The 19,662-nt window shown below is 39.8% G+C and overlaps 1 protein-coding gene across 1 annotated transcript in view; it reads left to right on the forward strand.

Moving 5' to 3' along the window:
- The first annotated feature begins 9,511 nt into the window (after positions 1-9,511).
- The window catches only part of ints13 (integrator complex subunit 13), a 50,158-nt gene continuing 40,007 nt past the window's right edge, over positions 9,512-19,662 (forward strand). Inside the window, exons 1-3 of the mRNA XM_047017682.1 lie at positions 9,512-9,932; positions 10,408-10,653; positions 10,840-10,914. Of these exons, the coding sequence (XP_046873638.1) occupies positions 9,912-9,932; positions 10,408-10,653; positions 10,840-10,914 (342 nt within the window). The 5' untranslated portion in view covers positions 9,512-9,911. The remainder of the gene's footprint in view (positions 9,933-10,407; positions 10,654-10,839; positions 10,915-19,662) is intronic.

A 19,662-nucleotide genomic window follows, 5' to 3' on the forward strand; every position in this document is an offset into this window, starting at 1 on the left:
CTGTAATCCTGCACCGAGGCTGAATTTCGGGATACAGTATTGGGGGACCACTAAGGCCTATATAAAAGCATCCAAAAACAGCATGTCATGGGACCTTTAACATTAACAATTACTCATTTAGCAGACGCTTTTATCCAAAGCGACTTCCAAGAGAGAGCTTTACAAAGTGCATAGGTCACTGATAATAACAACAAGATAGCCCCAAAGCATTGCGGGTAGCCAAAACAAGAAGCACACATTGTGAACAACCAACAAATAAGTGCCAAAGGGAAGAACCATAAGAGCATGTAGTTAAGCAAGTTACAATTAAACAACATGAATCTCTAAGTGCAAGTGTACCTGTAGAAAAAGCAAGCAACAGTAAAAATAAAAATAAGATGAACTAAAATAGAATATTTAGCTGCGAATACAACAGTTTAAATCAGTTACCAGTAACCAACAAGAGCAACAAGTCTCTAAGCAAGAGTCACTGTGATCCTTGAGGAAACAAGCATTGGGTTTAGCAAACCATTCCTAAGTACCGTTGTACTCCCGGAACAAGTGCGTCTTGAGCATTCTCTTGAAGGTAGAGAGACAGTCTGTGTCTTTGATGGAGGTGGAGAGTAGATTCCACCACTGGGGGGCCAGGCAGGAGAAGAGCTTGTTTTGGGACCGGGCGGTCTTGAGCGGTGGGACCACCAGGCGGTTGTCTGAAGAAGACCGTAGGTGGGTGGGGGTGTAAGGCTGCAGGAGAGACTTGATGTAGTCGAGTGCAGTCCCGTTCACTGCTCGGAAGGTCAGTAGCAGGGTCTTGAATCTGATGCGGGCCGTGATGGGTAGCCAGTGGAGGGAAATGAGGAGCGGAGTAACGTGGGAGCGTCTGGGTAGATTGTAGACCAGGCGTGCCGCTGCGTTCTGAATCCTCTGAAGAGGGTGGGTTGCACATGCTGGGAGCCCGGCGTGCAGCGAGTTGCAGTAGTCCAACTTGGAGAGGACAAGTGCTTGGACAAGCTGCTGGGTGGAGTGCTCAGACAAGTATCTCCTGATGTTCCGGATGTTGACATTTCAATGTAACATTATAGTCATTATGGCCTTTAGGAATATGTTTTTTTGGGAAGGTGGGGTCGTGCATTATAGGACCCTGTGGCGCAGCCTAAGCTTTTGTCCTTAATGTAATATTTTTTTCCTTACAATATTACTTTTACTTTTATACTTCAAGTAGTTTTGAAACCAGTACTTTTATACTTTTACTTAAGTAAAAAGCTTGAGTTGATACTTCAACTTCTACAGAAGTATTTTTAACCCCTAGTATCTATACTTCTACTTGAGAAATGAACGTGAATAGTTTTGACACCTCTGTTTAGATGGGGAAGAGAGGGTTTTTTGTTTGTTTTGGCCTTGTTTGAACACACTCTGGAGCCCTGTCTTGTAATGTTTCATATATATATTAAAGAAACTTGGTTTCATCAAAGATCATTGTTTATTAACTAAGTAGCAGCAAACTTGATCAACATGTGCATCCAGCTTGATGTGTGTGTCTTCGACTAAAGAACCTGCTGCTATGTTGTCCAGATTGTAAAAAAGCTAGTCGTTGTTTCCCTCTGGTGTTCATAAGAACACCCCCAATCGTTGCATCTCTCCCCTGCTCTCTGTTTTTCACTAGTGCGGTGTCAGGTGCATAATACGGCTGATAAAATGAGTAAATGGCTCGTTATACTATTTGTATTATATGATTATTCCGTTATTCAAAAATAAAACAACGGAATCTAAGCATTTTTTCTCCAAAATCCGGTTCTGACATTGGAAATGGACAAAATGATATTACAAGCCTATTTTTAATTTTTTGGGGGCAGATACCAGCATAAAGGATATGGGGTAATCAACAACGATTAATGGCTCGTTACCATATGTGTTTTATTGTTATTTCATTATAAATAAATAAAAAACAAGCTGTAATAATTCAATGTGTTTGAGGTACTAAAATTACAAAACAATATTACGGCCCCACTCTTATCTCCCAAATAAAAATACCCCCCAGAATAAAAGTACCCCCCGGACAAATCCTCAAAATCTAATAAAAGTAGGACTTCCCCCCGGAAAATTGCCAAATCAGCACGCAAACTATGTCCATATGCTATCAAAATGTGTTCCTACCAGTGTAAGCGCGCATCTTTTACTGTCACCACTTGCAATCAGGAATAGAAATGGACAGCAAATATACCATTGCTAGGAAAAAACTTCAACACTTGTAGTTTGGAAATGCATAATCATTGTTAGAAAATGTCAAAAAAGAAGCTGTCTGGTTGCAAAAATATGGTAGTAGGCCTACTTTTCCTCAAAAACTTACAGTCAACATGACTGCAACATAACTGCAACATAACATGAAAACCACTGGATATACATAGTTATTATAAAAAAGAGGCTGTCTAGTTACAAACATACATGTAGTAGTACTATCACTTTTCCTAAAACAGCTTCCTAAAACATGACAACCACTACCAAATAAAGCATTGCTAGGAAAATACTTCAATGCCTTTGGCTTGGAAATACATGATTACAAATCTGTCAAATAACAAACCATGACTACTGGTATACCTCAACAAACTTTTAGTAGACACGACTGCCGTGCAGCACAGTTGCAGATGCTGTGATTTTATCATCTCGCAGCACTTCATATTCCGCGTCTTGTGCGGCATACAATCCTGAACTTGCACCAGTACTAGTTACACCTTCAAAGTATCTACTGTACTTGAGTTCGCAAATATAAAAAAGTAAATACCCTGGGATTTTTATTTGACGATGAGAGGCTTGTTTCTAACTATAAATTGAGACTGTCATGCTGGTGTGCTGAATGGGAACCGTTGTGAGTGTACAGTAGCTAGAGCTAACATCAGAGCCATAATGAGGCTCTGGCTAACATTTACTAGCTTGCACTGACGACCTTTAGTTGGTAGCTAACGTCGTTCGCTAATTGCCAGAAGCTAGCTAGCTAACGTAGCTAACGTTTTCACATCAATGAGTTCAAATGTATCTTCCCTTCCGAAAAAAATGACATTTTCTAAAATGGTCTCAATTTCCCCCAAAAAAATATACGTACCGTCCAAAATAGGAACGTACCGGGTGGATTTTTCGGTTAAAATAAATAAACCGCGACTTCCGGTAATGGCGGCGAGCTGAGCAGGTGGTTTTTCTACCCTCCACTAAACTTTTATTAAAAACTGATAGAAACCTAATTTACAACCACCAAAAGTGAACAGCGTGTTTGGCTTTGTCAAAGAAACCTGCAGCAACCAAAATGTCCAGACGCAAACAAGCAAAAATGTCGGATTTTGGCTTGACAAAGACGGGCGGGGAAGCTAGCGACAGCGCTAATGCTAGCGCCATGCCTGACGAAGCTGAACCAGAAGATGGAGACGTAATAGCAGGCAAAGAAATCCTTGACGCCATCAAAGGGCTGAAGGACGATTTCTCGGACAGGTTTGACGGGGTAATAAGTGCAATAGACGGAGTGAGAAAGGAGATTAGCGTCTGCACAGAGCGTGTTACGAGAGCAGAGGTCCGCATCTCCAGCACTGAGGACGAGGTGGTTACACTCCAAGCTAAGGTCCGAAAACTTGAACATGATAAGAGAGAGCTGCAAGATAAAGCCACGGACCAAGAGGCAAGGTCTAGGCGCAACAACTTAAGGTTGGTTGGCCTACCAGAGAAGACAGAGGCGGGAGATACTTGTGGCTTTCTTGAGAAGGGGATCCCGGAGTCACTGAGCATCACAACACTAACGTCGGCTATTTTTCTGGAGAGAGCCCATCGGACAGGCCCGAACCGAGAGCCCGACGCACCCCCAAGAGCAATCATAATGAGGTTCCTGAACGACAGAGATAAGGCGGCCGTACTAAGAGCAGCCAGAACCAAAAAGCAACTTCTCTACAAGGATAAACAAGTACGCTTCTACCAAGACCTGCCACAAGAAGAGCACAAGAAACAGAAAAGTTTCGACGCGTCCAGACAGCGGCTTCGTAGCTTGGGGATTCGGCACGGCATGCTGATTCCTGCTAAAATGCTGGTGACTTACAAGGATAAAACGCATACTTTTTGCACACCAACAGACGTGGAGGAATTTATTCGGAACATCCAAGAGGGAAATGGGATTAGTTGACTGTGTACGCCAACGTAAAACGTTGCTATGACCACGGCAGAGTATAAGGACAAGTAAGTTTGTTTACATGCAATGTTTCGCGGAACTGAAATACTGCCGTACATGTTTAACGGATTATTGAGCTTGTTTGGTTCAGATAAAAATTGCTAATCTTGTTTTCATAACTTTGTATACAAGGGGTAGTGGCCAGCGGCCAATTGTTTTATAAAAAGTCGCACAAGTTATTGTTTGTCATACTTTACAACGTTTACTGTATAGGTGACATATAATCAACATTTTGTTTGGTTTTGTTAAGGGAACATGCCCCACTTGAATGCTGTTAGAACAGCTCGGGGGATAATATGCCTGATTCAAGTAGAGTAAACTTCATATCCCACAACGCATAGCGCGGGTTGTTTTGTTTCCGGGTCACTGGCACGTGAGGTAATCTTGCGGAGTTATAAATTGACGGCATCTCAATGCACATTTGCCTTATATCAAAAGGGTGTTACCCTTTTGATATAAGGATGTTACGGATGGTAAAGGATGTTACGTTTAGCTTGAATATTCCTCACTTAGTGTGGAGTGTTTTTCTAGGTTGCTGGAGTGTACAGCTAGGGGGTGGGGGGAGGCTCAGTTCTGGAGCCATTGGGGTGTGGGGTTTGTGTGTTACCAGTTTATTGAGATCACGTTTTCTTTTTTTCTTTCTTTTTTTTTTCTCTCTTTCTCCTCTTTTTTTCTGGTACATTTTTGCTTACTGTTTGTTGTACAATCCACAAAGCTATGATTCTATATGACAGGTGAATTAGAAATTAAATTTACATCTTGGAATTGCAGAGGGTTGCAAAAAATTAAAAAGGTAAAGGAAGTTATGGCCAGGTTAAAGAGTATAAATCCTCAAATCATTTTCCTTCAAGAGACTCACCTTACGGCACAAGAGGACATTAGAATTAGAAGGAGATGGCAGGGCAGGGTACTATCAGCGGCCTATAATACTCAGGCAAGGGGGGTTATGACACTCATTCACAAGTCGATTCCCTATAATATCACCAACACCAACTACATATTTTAAGCTATTTGGGGCGTGATCTGAGACCAGATAAAGCAGGTAGATACTTAATAGTTCAAGGGACACTTTTGTCAGAAATGCTTAATTTGGTTAATATTTATGCGCCCAATAATGATGACCCCACATTTTTCAATAACTTGTTCTATACACTATCATCCCTTAATGGTCAATATATAATAGCAGGTGATTTCAATTGTACACTGGACCCCCATAAAGACAGATCTTCGCATATAGACAAGACTCATAATAGAAGTAGGAATATTATTCATCATTTCATCAAATCATTAAATCTAAGAGATGTGTGGAGAGATAGGAATCCTGATGTGGCATTTTATTCATGTTTCTCCAGTACATATAAATCATACTCCCGAATCGATTATTTTCTTGTTTCCGCAAGTCTGATGTCTAAGATCAAGGACTGTACTTATGACAGTATACTGGTCTCAGATCACGCCCCAAATAGCTTAAAATATGTAGATCCAGGGCTGAAAAAGGATCCACCTAGATGGAGAGTAAAGCAACAGTGGCTGAGGGACCCAGACCTTATCTCTTTTCTTGAAACTCAAATTGATTTATATTTCACAGTGAATGGGTCTGAAACATCTCCTAGTACCAGGTGGGAAGCTTTTAAAGCTTTTATTAGGGGTCAGATCATTAATTTTACAAGTTCCAAATTTAAAAAAACTAAACAAAAGCTGGCACTGTTAGAGTCAAAAATTAAGATTGTGGAGACCAAATACTTTCAAAACACCTGTCCTAAATTACACCAAGAATTACTTCTGCTAAGAACTCAATATAATGAAATTTCATCCACCAAAGCTACAGCTAATCTTTTAAAACTCAAACAAACTATTTTTGACCAAGGGGAAAAACCAGGGAAAATCATAGCCTGGCGCATAAAACAACTTCAAACTGAAAGAGCTATTACTGTACTGAAAAAGCATGGGGCTGATGATATTATTGACCCTATTAAAATTAATGTGTCATTTAGAGACTACTATGCAAAATTGTACAGCTCAGAAAGAAATTCGGAAATATCAGATCAAAGTATGTTCTTAAGCAATTTAAACATTCCTAAAGTCTTGGAGGAGGAGAGGGTGGCTTTGGAGGAAAATATAACTCTAGAAGAAATTTCTTTGGCAATTAAAGGCATGAAATCTGGGAAGGCTGCTGGTCCGGACGGCCTGCCCATTGAGTTTTATAAGAAGTTTGAATCTAAGTTAAAGGCGCCCCTCCTCGAAATGTTTATTGAATCTTTTCAGGAAGGCATTCTTCCTCCCTCCTTAAGGGGTGCTTTGATCACACTTCTTCCTAAACCTGGAAAGACGAATGATAAATGTGAGAATCTTAGGCCAATAAGTCTCCTAAATTCTGATTTAAAAATACTGTGTCAAATTTTAGCAAAAAGATTAGAAAATTTATTACCGGGAATAATAAATGGAGATCAAAACGGATTTGTTTTAGGTCGTCAGGGGTTTCATAATGTAAGAACAGTCTTAAATATTCTACATAACCAGAGAGAGATACCAGATACAGCCTTCCTGTCACTAGACGCAGAGAAGGCGTTTGACAGGGTGGAATGGGCATTCTTGTTTGAAGTACTCGATAGGTTCGGGTTTGGGAATAATTTTTGTAATTGGGTGAAACTTTTATATAGAGAGCCATATGCAGAAATTGTTACTAATAATAATCTATCCAAACCAATTCAAATTAACAGGGGTTGTAGACAGGGTTGCCCATTATCGCCGTTATTATTTACGAATGCAATTGAGCCTTTAGCAATTGCAATAAGACATCACTCACTGATCTCGGGCATATGTACAGGTCTAGTCGAACACCGTCTGGCTCTTTATGCTGATGATGTCATTATCTTTCTAAAAAATTGATATATCTGTTCCAGCGCTTATGGACCTTATTAAAAGATTTTGCAATGTATCAGGTTACAAAATTAACACCTCCAAATCCTCCATTTTATTGTGTAATTCGAATGATAGGAATAACCCTCCGACTAGCGTAAGTCAATTCAACTCAGTCAACAGTTTCACATACTTAGGTATTCAAATCACTTACAAAATTGAAGAAATTGTTCAAGCCAATTACAATCCTGTTCTTGCATCTACTTGTGAATCACTTGAAAAATGGTCAACACTTCCAATCTCCCTCTTAGGTAGAATTAATATATTGAAGATGAGTATTCTGCCCAAACTATTGTACCTTTTCCAAAATATCCCTTTACCACCTCCCTCAGACTTCTTTCCTAGATTCAAGAAACTTTTTTGCAATTTTATTTGGAAAAATAGACGCCCCAGACTTCGTTTGTCCCTTCTGTACCTACCGTATGACAGGGGAGGGCTCCAATGCCCCAATCTATTATGGTATTACTGGGCTACTCAAATAAGAACTATGAAGTATTATTATTACACGGAAAACTCGCCAGTATGGAAAGATATTGAATCCGGCTCTGAAAAGATTCCATTACCTGCATATATATATTCGGATACTTTTAAAAACCTTAAAAAGAAGACAACAAATCCAATAGTTAAGAACATGATTGTGGTATGGTATGATGTAAATAAATACCACAAGGAAACTTCTGTTCTTTCCAGGTTTAGTCCAATTTGGGGCAATAACCATTTTGTACCAGGAAGGGCTGATGGTGGGTTCAAGTTATGGGCTGATAAAGGAATAAAACAAATGAAGGATATTTATAATCCGAATGACGGTCATTTTAAAACGTTTGAGGACCTAGTAAGTATGTATAACATTCCCAAAAAACGCTTCTTTAAATATTTACAACTAAAAAGTTTTATTAGATCCTATCAGAACCAATCCATTACCATCCCAACTTTATCTATACTGGAGAATAATCTAATTAAAAATCCCTTCGAAAAAAAAATTATTTCAGCTATTTATAATATTTTGAGTGACAATTCACCTGAATCATCAGATTCTAAACTAAATTCATGGGAAGGTGATCTACAAAGGGAAATTACCAATGAAGAGTGGATTGTTGCATGTAAGAATGCTCAGTCTCAAACTGCCAATACAAGGTTAAAATTGCTGCAATACAACTGGTTAATGAGAGTATATATTACACCAGAAAAACTAAATAAATTTAATCCCAATATTCCAGATTTGTGCACAAGATGTGGGGACGACAAGGGAACACTTATTCATTGTATATGGAAGTGCCCGAGAATAATTGAATTCTGGAATGAAGTTGGAAAGATAATTCAGGACATTCTATCAATCCAAATAATAATAGAACCTAAACTTTTTATTCTAGGCATCTATCCAAAGAAACATAATATAAGTAGTGGAAAACAGAATTTTGTAAACATTTGCCTATCACAGGCCAAAAGATTGATTGCATTAACATGGAAAAGCAATGGGAGACCAAGTATTAGACAATGGTTCAAAGAAATGTCCTTATGTCTGCCTCTAGAAAAAATTACTTATACACTCAGGGACAAACAAGAGAAGTTTAAAGTAATATGGGGCCCATTCATTAACTACATCAGGGACAATGATCTCTCTCAGATGCTCGATGAAGTGGAGGAGGGATAAGTACAACTTCTGCTTTTGAGGTTATGTAGTACCCGCAGAGGATAATAAATGCATTATAATGTACCTACTTATTTTTAATTTTTTTTTTTAAATTTTCATTTGAATATCCTTTTTAAAATTTAATATTTCTGTTAACTTATTACTTATCTAAGCATTTATATATGGGTGTATGTGTATGCGTACATTTACATACTTTTTCTCATAATGTAATATGTCGGTATCCATGTATGCGTATATGTATATTATTTTTATATATGTATTGTTATTTATACTTTACATTGTACTATTTTATTTTATTCTATTAAGTCTGTTTTTGGTGTTTTTTTCTTTTCTTTTGCCAAAAAAAATTAAAACTCAATAAATACATTTTTCAAAAAAAAAAATAAATAAATAAATAAACCGGTACGTTTATTTGGGAGATCAGCGAATTTGCGTTTGTCAACACGGATTGCAAAATAGAAAAACTATGGCCACTAGCTACGGATCCACAAGGTTATAAACAGAATAATACGATATCTACTAAGTTACGCATAATAAACAAATTACACATACTATCATAATGTGCCTCAATGCATTCAGACTGCTAAATCAAAATAAGAAAAAGAAGAGGGATTAATGCTCTGGTATAGATAAGAATACACACATGATGCAAATTACAATACTCTAATTTATAGATTATATTAGGTCTACAGGCCTACTCAATCTAATCAGGTTTCTCAGCTCCAAAGATAGGAACCTTTGTATGAAATCGAAAGTAGAAGCACGAGCATATTTGATAGAAAACCAACCAGCTAGGATGCTAGCCAGAATGATCGTAGTCTTCCCGAAAACCTCACTAAATAATATTATTGAAAAAGTATCTTCTGTCACTGCTGTCACCTGTTTGTTTGGGTTTTTGGAGACTGCAGCTGCAGCTGATTCTTTCCATACTCGTTACCAGTACTAGTACCGAACCAAATTTATTGAACATTTAATTAATGTAGGCTAGCTAGCACTAACCAAGCGTTGTATACTAGGAAGGACGCTGGCTAGCTAGCTATACTAGTTTAGTTTGCTAACAATCCAGCGTTGCTAACAAAGCTAGTGCTAGTCTTATTAACTAGCAATTATTTGGGAACGTCGTTAGCTACAGAAGTGGCTAGCTAGCCAGACTAGCAAGGAATGGATCATTTCCAGGGAAAGGTAAGTTAGCTGCAAACATGTATTTGTAATATGTTTAGTGCTAGGTATTTTATCATTAAAAGCATTTTGGTTTGAAAATGTTAAGGAGCTGGTTAGCTAGCTAGGTAAGTTACCCAAACGTTACATGATTAACTAGGCCTTCTCATACTAGGTTAACACAACATACTAGGTATAAGACCAAGTGAGTTCGGAATCTCTTCGTTTTAAGGAATGCCACGATTCTCCCTTAGCTGTCTTTAAATACTATGCACGTGATCATGGAAAGATATCTACCAAAAGGGAAATAATTGGCAGTAGTGCCAATTATTATAAAATCATATTAAATAAAACTTGTCAATCAAACACATCTTGTCAATTTACTCAAGGTTAGTTACCTACGTGTCAGCGAAATAGTATTAAATTAGTGTTTGATTCACTTCAACTTAACACTGGCTGACCACTTTCAAATGTAGTCTCTACATGCTCACCCCAACAGATTTTGTACATGGCTGAACCGAAGATGATGTTCTCGGTCTCGCACAAAACTGCATTTGTGGTTGACCACTGCCCCTACATGGCTGAATCCAGCCGTCAACAGGTAGAGTGTGATGTGCTTACCAAGAATCGTGCACAGGGGGTTATACCACTGGCTCCTGTATCCAAGTCCCTATGGACCTGTGCCGTAGAGTGCTCCATGGAATACTGCCGCATCCTTTATGATGTATACCCCACAAACAAACTGGTGAGCTTTTGCCTCTTACGCATCACATCGTCTTCAAAGTCTAATTAAATTAATATGGTTGTACGTAGGAATCAGATGTTTGTTTTCATAATTGTTATATAAAAGTTGAATATCCAAACTACACTACCGCTTTCTCTTCATGTAATGTTCTATTCATGTAATGTTGTGACAATGGGTATCTTTCAGGTCAATTACATTGTCAGTGATTCAGAGTTTCATGTCCTGAACAGTTGGAGGCAAGGAGACCAGAGCACTCAAGAGGTAAATTATTTTTACATTACGTTATTGTCACCATTACACTATCAAGCAGTCCAAACGCATGGACATCACAATTAACAATAATAATGACATTGTTGATATGCCATGCAAGATGGCTTTATTTGTACTACAGCATTTTATTTGAATACTCGGTAACCACGCGAAACATTTTAATATAACACTGGGCCGATTAGAGAGTGCATGAATATAAACACCACATTCCCATATTGGGTCCATCGATCTGTTAAGTGCCCCAAGTCACCAAAAAGTTGAATATTTGTTAAATTTCACAATACTCAAATTGCTTGCCTAGGTGCTCCTCCCCCAACTCCCCGTATAATTGAAAATGCATTGAAACTCGATGCCTTTACATGCTGCTGCCTGTATGAATGCCTCACAAGATAAGGGTTTACTCTGTTCACTTATTCCTCATTTACAAAAAACAAACTTACTGTAAGTTGCTCTGGATAAGAGCGTCTACTAAATGACTAAAAATGACTAAAATGTACTAAAACCCCCTTTATTGTAATTTTTAGGATTCCTCCGTCAGGAGGTTGTTAGTTAGGGTTTATCCGGTCTGAGAACCCTATTGTTATTAGGGTTCCCTCCGGTAGGAGAACCTATTGTTATTGGTGGTATAATTGGTGGCCAAGCAGCGAAGCAGCGAAGCCACTTAAAGTCCATATCGCAGGTACATTTTTCCAACGAATTTGTGCCATTTGCTTGTTGGTAATAAACATTTAAACTGTTATCCATTGTATTTGATGTTGTTGGGTGTCACAAAACACAATATAATACGAAAAAGTAGCTACTTTTTGCAATGAACTTTCTTTCCCCCACAATGCATTGCATGACGTCACGTTGGGGAGACAACAGACAAAAGTCTGCTTTGAGACCATTGAAATCGATTAGAAAAAACACTAGGCTAGTACCAAAGAATGTCTAATATGGGCTTTGCTAGTACCATCAAAACGTGGGACATCTAATTGGAAAGGTGTTTACAACGTCGGGGAAAATATTTAATTTGGGATGATCTTGGGGGGATTTTACAGGTGGGACTGGCAAGTTAGCCCATAGCTAGCCCATAGCTAGCATGATGTCTTCTAGACCTAGATAGAGCTACGTTTACCCGGTAGTCTATCTGAACTACAACGACATGATTGTCCGGGACAAGTGGATTTGTAGGGCAAGTGGAAGAGAATGTTCTTGCCCCACTGGACAAGTTTAAACTCAAACAAAATAAAATGGCATGTTACTTGCACTGGACAGCTTGCAAATACTGAGGATAGCCTACTGAAGTTGAGTTAGCCAATGTCGTTAGCGATGCTAGCTAACGTTAGCAGGGCTCTCAAGTGTCACGCATTGAGAGTGACAGTCACTCATTTCGGTCTTTAGTAACGCCCTCCCGCCACACATTGTATTTCTCATTCAGAAAAAAATATTTATAATAAATGTAATATGCCGCAGCACCCAACCAAAATTCTTCTGGCCGCCCCACTCTCACTATGGAAACGACAGTCAAGCGCGTCTCCCCTGGAGTTCTTAGTCGAGCCTGCCACTTATCAGCCAAACAAAAAAAAGAAAGGGTCTATACAATAGCCAATGGGAAAATAGCACCATTGTATCTGGGTACGATTTAATGCAACAACCAATGGGAAAAAAGCATATCCTGTAATTTTTCGTGATTCTGCTACGTCTTCCGAAAGTTTTGTTCACCTACAAAGCAAACCGCTGAAGCTCGAGCATCACTTTGAGCACAGTCATGATCTCCTGTTTTAATGTTACAACAAATTCACAACTCGTTTCACACAAACAATGACAACTTGACTTCTGTTGAAAAAATGGTTCCCAGATAATTAGCACCAGTTTTTCTCTTAACCAACAGTTTTACAGCCTGTTCACTGACAACACCTGCTCAGAACAAGTAGTTCATAGATGTAGCCGGTGTGTATCGGTGAAACTCACTCCTCAGGTAAATAAGAAGCCACCCGCAACGTTTGATATCTAGTTATTCGTTGGCGTAGTTGGTAGTGGCGGCACTTGGGATGTCAGGATCGAATCCAGAGCGGGACATTATTAAGTCCGATACCTCTGACTTTAAAAATAATGTCATATTTTTTTGTTATATCCTGGCCATGGATGCATTAATCATTGCTGCCTTTCAAAGATGTCAGGTAAAAAGCAATTAATTAATAAATGTTGACCCCCTGACGGGGACGGGGGGGGGAAATGTCACTCTTGCCTTTCTTCAAAACTTGAGAACCCTGCGTTAGTTTGCTAGCTGTATATAACATTTCACTGGTCTTGCAGCTGTTTGATTGACTGCAATTATTATCACATTTTATGTTCTACTACTAGCCATTTGCCTACTTTAGCAAATCACAGTATATCCAAGCCCTGATAATGTAACTGAGAAGACTCAGTAAATAATTCCTCTTTCAAGTAATAAGCCCCCGTTCAAGTCAAATTAGCTGCACGGTCTGTAGAGATATTGGGACGAAGCTGCAATACATTACATAACAAAAAGTATTTAATTCTGCTGCTAATGTAACAAATACCGTTTTTTTATAACACCTCAATTGTTATCATTTGTATAATAATACAGCTCATCTTCGTTCGTCAAACAAAGGCACAGTGTTTATCCAGACGTGACTTTTGTGCATGGAAAAGTGAAACGTAAATGTAGGCTAGTGTAGTGCCTCAAAAAGTAATGTCAGGCACTGAATGATCACTAGACATAAAGAAAACGTTGACTTCCACTCGGTGCTATTCACTGACAGTAAAAATAAATTGTATATGTGCACTGCTGTTCGTAGACGAGCTCCAGAGGTTGTTGCTGCGTTGCTAAATGATACCAACTCACCAGGAGAACACTTAATCAACTCTCCACTCATTCTCCTCAGTACAATGAACCGTTTAATAAATGAATCACTTAATAAATGATATATGAATCATTTATTTGGCTTTGACGGCCGGCTGCGGGCCATCATATACATTAATGGTTCTTGCCACCTCTTCTTCATCCCGGTCAGTCGCCATAGTTCTAGTACTAGACTGAGGCTACTCTGCTCCACAACTCCCCAACGTGACGTCATCGTCGAATTGCGCTAATAAGCTAATGCTAACATGCTAGCATTACTTTTATATTTGATTTTCAAATCCAGTACAGCCAATCAAAATCGGCAACAAAGCAACCAAACTGGAATTTGGATAACATCTCAGCAAATCTCTTAGATATCAACACCAAACTTGGTATATCGGTGGAAGAAACTACAACATGTTACTATGTGCAAAGGCAACTTCATATCTCCAAAAATGATTGATATAAAGCAAATTGAAATTATTGCTAACGCTAAAATAATGCTTTACACATCAGCCAGTCAAAAACTGATACTCAGATTCAATCACAAGTTCATATGAAGAATGTTTAGTACACAAATCTGAGAAAAAGTTGAATGTAAGATGAAAAGTAGATTTATTGTGAATATTTGAAATGTGCATGCCTGGCTAAAGGGCTTAATCACCAAATCCTCTCTCCCTCTACTCCTCAGCGTGTGCGCGCTCCAAATTCTCACACACTCAGCCGTTGTGTGTGCGTCTCAAAATGCGCAAACTTGTTTTGAGACGCACACACAACAGAGGCCCTTGTGGTAGTTCCATGGGAGTCAATGGCAGCCCCTTGACCAGTAATTTAAGAAGTTGTGACATTTGGCATGGTGAACCTGCAGCACATTAGTAACTACCATACCAAACATGGGCCACTTTAGACAGAAGGTGGCACTACAGGCCAAACCCCAATTTGCCCATTTTCAAAGTGACGCCATTTGCATCCCTTTTTCCCCAAAATTCTGAAATTCATTAGATATGCCTTATTTCTAACAGCTGCCATATTGGATTTTTTTGTACAATAAAGATTTGGGAAACAGATTTTTTTGCTACTCCTCCTACAATTTTTGTCCAATCTTCCCCAGAAGATTCCTCAGATTTTCATAACCGTATGTCCGGTACAGCTAATCAAAATCAGCAACAAAGCAACCAAACATATGCATGTTTGGCTAACTGCCAGGACTGTTTTACCAAATCCTCTGTCCCTCTACTCCTCACTGCACGTGCTCCAAATTGTCACACACACAAGGGGCCAGAGCCCCTTAACACATGCGCAAGCTTGGTGAGATGGACAAACAACATTTCAGGAGATTGTGGACTGACTAAGCCCCCACTCATTCCTTGGTTTGAAGCAAAGACCCGTGCGGATCTTGATGGTATTGCATTTCAGATTTGGTATCCCATCGGTAAGTCTGCAGGATGGATTTTTCTATACAGTGACAATTTGTGAAGAATATACATTTTTCAATGGTGCGCAATGTTTTGGAGGAATCTGCAATTGCTGCTTGCAGCTATATTTCCTTTTGTTTCTTTAGTCATTCACACTTAAAGGGGCAAATGATTGCAAAACCGATTTTACCTTGTCATAGTTGAATAATGACAGTTCGGTGGGTAAAATGAACATACAGTGAATATCAAAGTCCATTGACACCTCTTTCCTATGCAAATCTCAAAAAGAAAAAATTTGGCTGTAAAACGCTAGCTTTTCAACAAAGCCGCCGGTGTGACGTAGGACGGGGGACCGCCCTTTTTGGCTCTGGTCTGTATCTTTGTCACGCCCCAAAATGTACTTCCAGCTAACGTGTCCTGTATATAGCATACCAGGTAGAATGCTAAATACGTTTCTACACACATCAAATTATTCTAGCTAGACTAGCTGTAGTCGGCATTAGAAGGGAAGCTTCCGAAAAAATAGCCAGAAAACGAACAGCAGTCTGGCGAGAGGCGGTTAGAACCGAAACTGTACTGTCCTGTAGCTTGTGGTACGTGCCAGTGGAGCGAGTGGTACGTGTCAGTGCCTCCGCTGGCACATGACAGTAGCTAGTGGTACGTGACAGTGCCTCTACTGGCACGTGACAGTGCCTCTACTGGCACCTAGTGGTATGTGCCAGTGGAGCTAGTGGTACGTGCCAGTGGAGCTAGTGGTACGTGTCAGTGGAGCTAGTGGTACGTGTCAGTGGAGCTAGTGGTATGTGACAGTAGCTAGTGGTACATACCAGTGCCTCCGCTGGTACAAGACAGTAGCTAGTGGTACGTGACAGCGCCTCCACTGGTACATGACAGTCACTGTTCTGTTGATAGTGGTACGCAATCGTGGCAGTTGCATTGGGTGTCTTGCCTTTGTTTACTGTCATGGCGACTAACTGCCCCGCGGCCATTTTAGAATAGGAGAACAGGCTATAAACTTTTATTTAAAAAAAATAAGTTAAACTGTTTGCGCTAACAGACTCCATACCATAATTTTGATGTCTCACTACAAGCTCACCATACAAAGTAGTCAATTTAGACATCATATTGCATATAGTGTAATGGTGTGACTGTAAAGCAGACTTGTACACACGAAATGAATTAGTAACAAATTATTTTATTCAGAGAAACTGAATTTAAGCGTGCACATAAGCCACCGTTGTAGACTCTCCTACGTCTCTAATGCACATCGTTGTGTTGTTATCAGTGCCTCCTAGTGCCTATATAATTAATTGTAATAAGTCAATGTATGTACATTACTACATTTGCATTTCGATACTTTTGAGTTAATATAGTTGTTAACTACAGAGGGTACAATTTCCGGGGAAATTGTAGGGTGTGCTTGCTTGCTTCAATTGCATCAGACATAAACGTTGACATGTGTAACCTTTTATTATATTAGTCGAAATCTTTGCAAATCAATCGCTAGATTATGACTTGCCACTACACATTCACTGTATGGATAGCGAGTGGCTGCCAGCCAGCAATTCAGCGTTGAATGTCAATCCTGTGCCGGGTGAGCTAGCTAGACTATGCAGCTAGCACAGAAGAAAGTTTTGTAATGTGAAGAAACTGAATTAAAGTACAAAATACAACACACCAGGGACGCCGACAACCTCAGCAACCCTGCGCCAGGCATCATTTTTTTTGTTTATGTCTCTGTAATCGAACATAGACGTATCATACAATACTGGGTATGAAGACACACATACATCTTGGAATTGTCAAACCTAGAAATGTTTACCATGACCAACAGTTGCTACGTTACAAGAAACAAGAAAAACCAACCCGATTGGCCATCGCTGGCGTTTTCACTCTCCTATTTACATAAAGTTGAGAAAAATCCAACTTTCGCCGCCCCGCTCGCCTTCCCACAATACCCTACGCGAGCGTCGACGCCCCGCTCGCCTTCCCACAATGACCTACGCGGGCATTAACGCCTGGTTACATTGAAAATGAATTGGAAGACGACGCCCCGCTCTGCCCGCCCCACTGCAGTGTGAACGCACCGTTACAACGTTGTCACTGGCAGTATTTCAGATGGAATTGCGATTCAAATAGTACCGTCTGCTAACTGGAAAAATAAGTCCCCCAAAAAGTAAAATTAATTTAGGTGGACATGGCAAATTCAAAAGCAGTTTGCTAGAGTCAAGCTAGCTGCCGAGTGAAACTGAGGCAAAAAGGCCGCTTCCCTTGACAGCGGTCAAATATGCATAGCAACGGTCAAATATGAGAAAATTGTTCACCGCAAAACGTTGGGAAGCCCCATTCAAGTGAATGGAGCATTCTAAAGCATTAAAGAACAGCCGTGTAATAAGACATAATAAAGTTTAGCCATAGTTGTGGCATTGAAGACAGTACTGTAGCCATGGCCGTCAGCAGCATTTTGAGAGTGGGGGGGACACATTATGCGGGGGGTCTGGGGGTTTCTCCCCTATAATTTTTTTTAAGATGTAGATGCAATTTCCCGCATTCTGGTGCATTTACCACGGGTTTCCGCAGGCCGCCACACATATTAAAAAAATAAAAGTTAATAGCCTGTTCTCCTATTCTAAAATGGCCGCGGGGCAGTTAGTCTACATGACCATAAACAAAAGCTGCAATCATAGAGTTGGCTGCAATACACCCAATGCAACTGCCATGAGAAACTTGCGTATCACTATCAACAGAACAGTAACTGTCATGTACCAGTGGAGGCACTCTCACGTACCACTAGCTACTGTCATGTGCCAGCGGAGGCACTGGTATTTACCACTAGCTCCACTGGCACATACCACTAGGTGCCAGTAGAGGGACTGTCACGTACCGCTAGCTACTGTCATGTGCCAGCGGAGGCACTGACACATACCACTCGCTCCACTGGCACATACCACTAGCTACAGGACAGGACAGTTTCGGTTCTAACCGCTACTGAGTCTGGCTTTTTGCTAACGCCTGTCTAGATAATCTATTTGAAAGAACTGGAGAAAGGCAGGTGCTAGATACAGGATACGTTAGCATTGCTAGTAACTGTTACTAGTAACACCCAGACTGTAGAGCTAGGCATGTAAACTAGTTTAGCTTTCTAACGCAAGAGCATAGGTATAATGTGTGATAATTTAGGCTAGTTTATTGGCAATGGGGCTAATGTTGATTCATGTTCCTGACTGTGTTTCATTCAAATAAATAACCTGTGTTTTGTAAATCTACAATTCACGATGCATGTTTGTCCAGATCATTGTCATGTTATTTTTCAGCAAGATATCTAGAGCTAGCTAACTGAAGCCGAGTAGAATCACGATATGCTTTGGTTGCTAAGCTTTAGCCTATTGTTTTACCCACCCAAGTCAATCCAGTTTGCTTCAACAACAGAAGTGGAAACAAGTAATGTGATCATTTCAAATGATATGTAATCAATCTGTTGAAAACAGTGTTGTGTAGACACAATAGATTCATTTGCACGTTTTTATTTGCACGTTCTCCACCTTCGGTGTTTCAGTGGGTGCTGTTTTTCGCCGTGTTGCGTATTTGCTCCCCAGCTTCACTCGTTGAAAACCAACCAATCAGCGCGCAGCTTATCTAAATATTAATGAGCATACCATAAAAGGAGAAAAGCTAGTGTTTTTTCCCTGGAACATTTCAGAGGATCTATTAGGGGGCATAGAACAGCACCCGGGCCATTTTCAACCCAACCGATGTTACATACCCTATTCGGAGACCTTAAGGAACAGTGTGAAATACCCCAAAACCCAGTCAATCGGCCCTTTAATTTGAACCATTGTGTATGTTGAATTCATAGCATCCCATGCCTCTCCATTGCATGTTTGCAACTATCAATACATTCTGTGTCATGTTAAATGGATGTACATTCTATTACTGGTATTCAGCTGCTCTACTCTTAGACAAAGAATTTACCCATTCTGAATTTAGCCATTATTAAATTAAATCAAGTTGTTTTTCTTGATTAGCTGTTGGTGGTTCCCTATTAATTGATCACTTTCTAATTTATTAGCATTCAAGTATCATATTTATAGTTTAATGTCACATCACATTGCACTGTGAAATTAATCCTTTATGCTGGTTGTACATACATTACATGACTTGGACCCAAACTTAAGCAATGGTTCTTTCATAATTTTACCTTTAGTGTGATACATTTACATTACACATATGCTCTTATCCAGAGCAGGCAAGTAGGGTGAAGTGCCTTGCCCAAGGACACAATGTCATTTGGCACGGCCGGGAAGCAAACCAACAACCTTCTGATTGATAGTCCGATTCCCTTACCACTCAGCCATCCCCCTGACTCCATGATTGACAGACCTAACTTTACTGGAAGGGAAGTTAATTAGGGGCCAAACAGCAAAGCTTTTTTTTCCGGGTTCGGTTGAAACACGCCCCATAATCAAATAAAATAAA

This window comes from Hypomesus transpacificus, unplaced genomic scaffold (assembly GCF_021917145.1).
Source record: "Hypomesus transpacificus isolate Combined female unplaced genomic scaffold, fHypTra1 scaffold_62, whole genome shotgun sequence".
In the NCBI taxonomy this organism is placed as follows: domain Eukaryota; kingdom Metazoa; phylum Chordata; class Actinopteri; order Osmeriformes; family Osmeridae; genus Hypomesus; species Hypomesus transpacificus.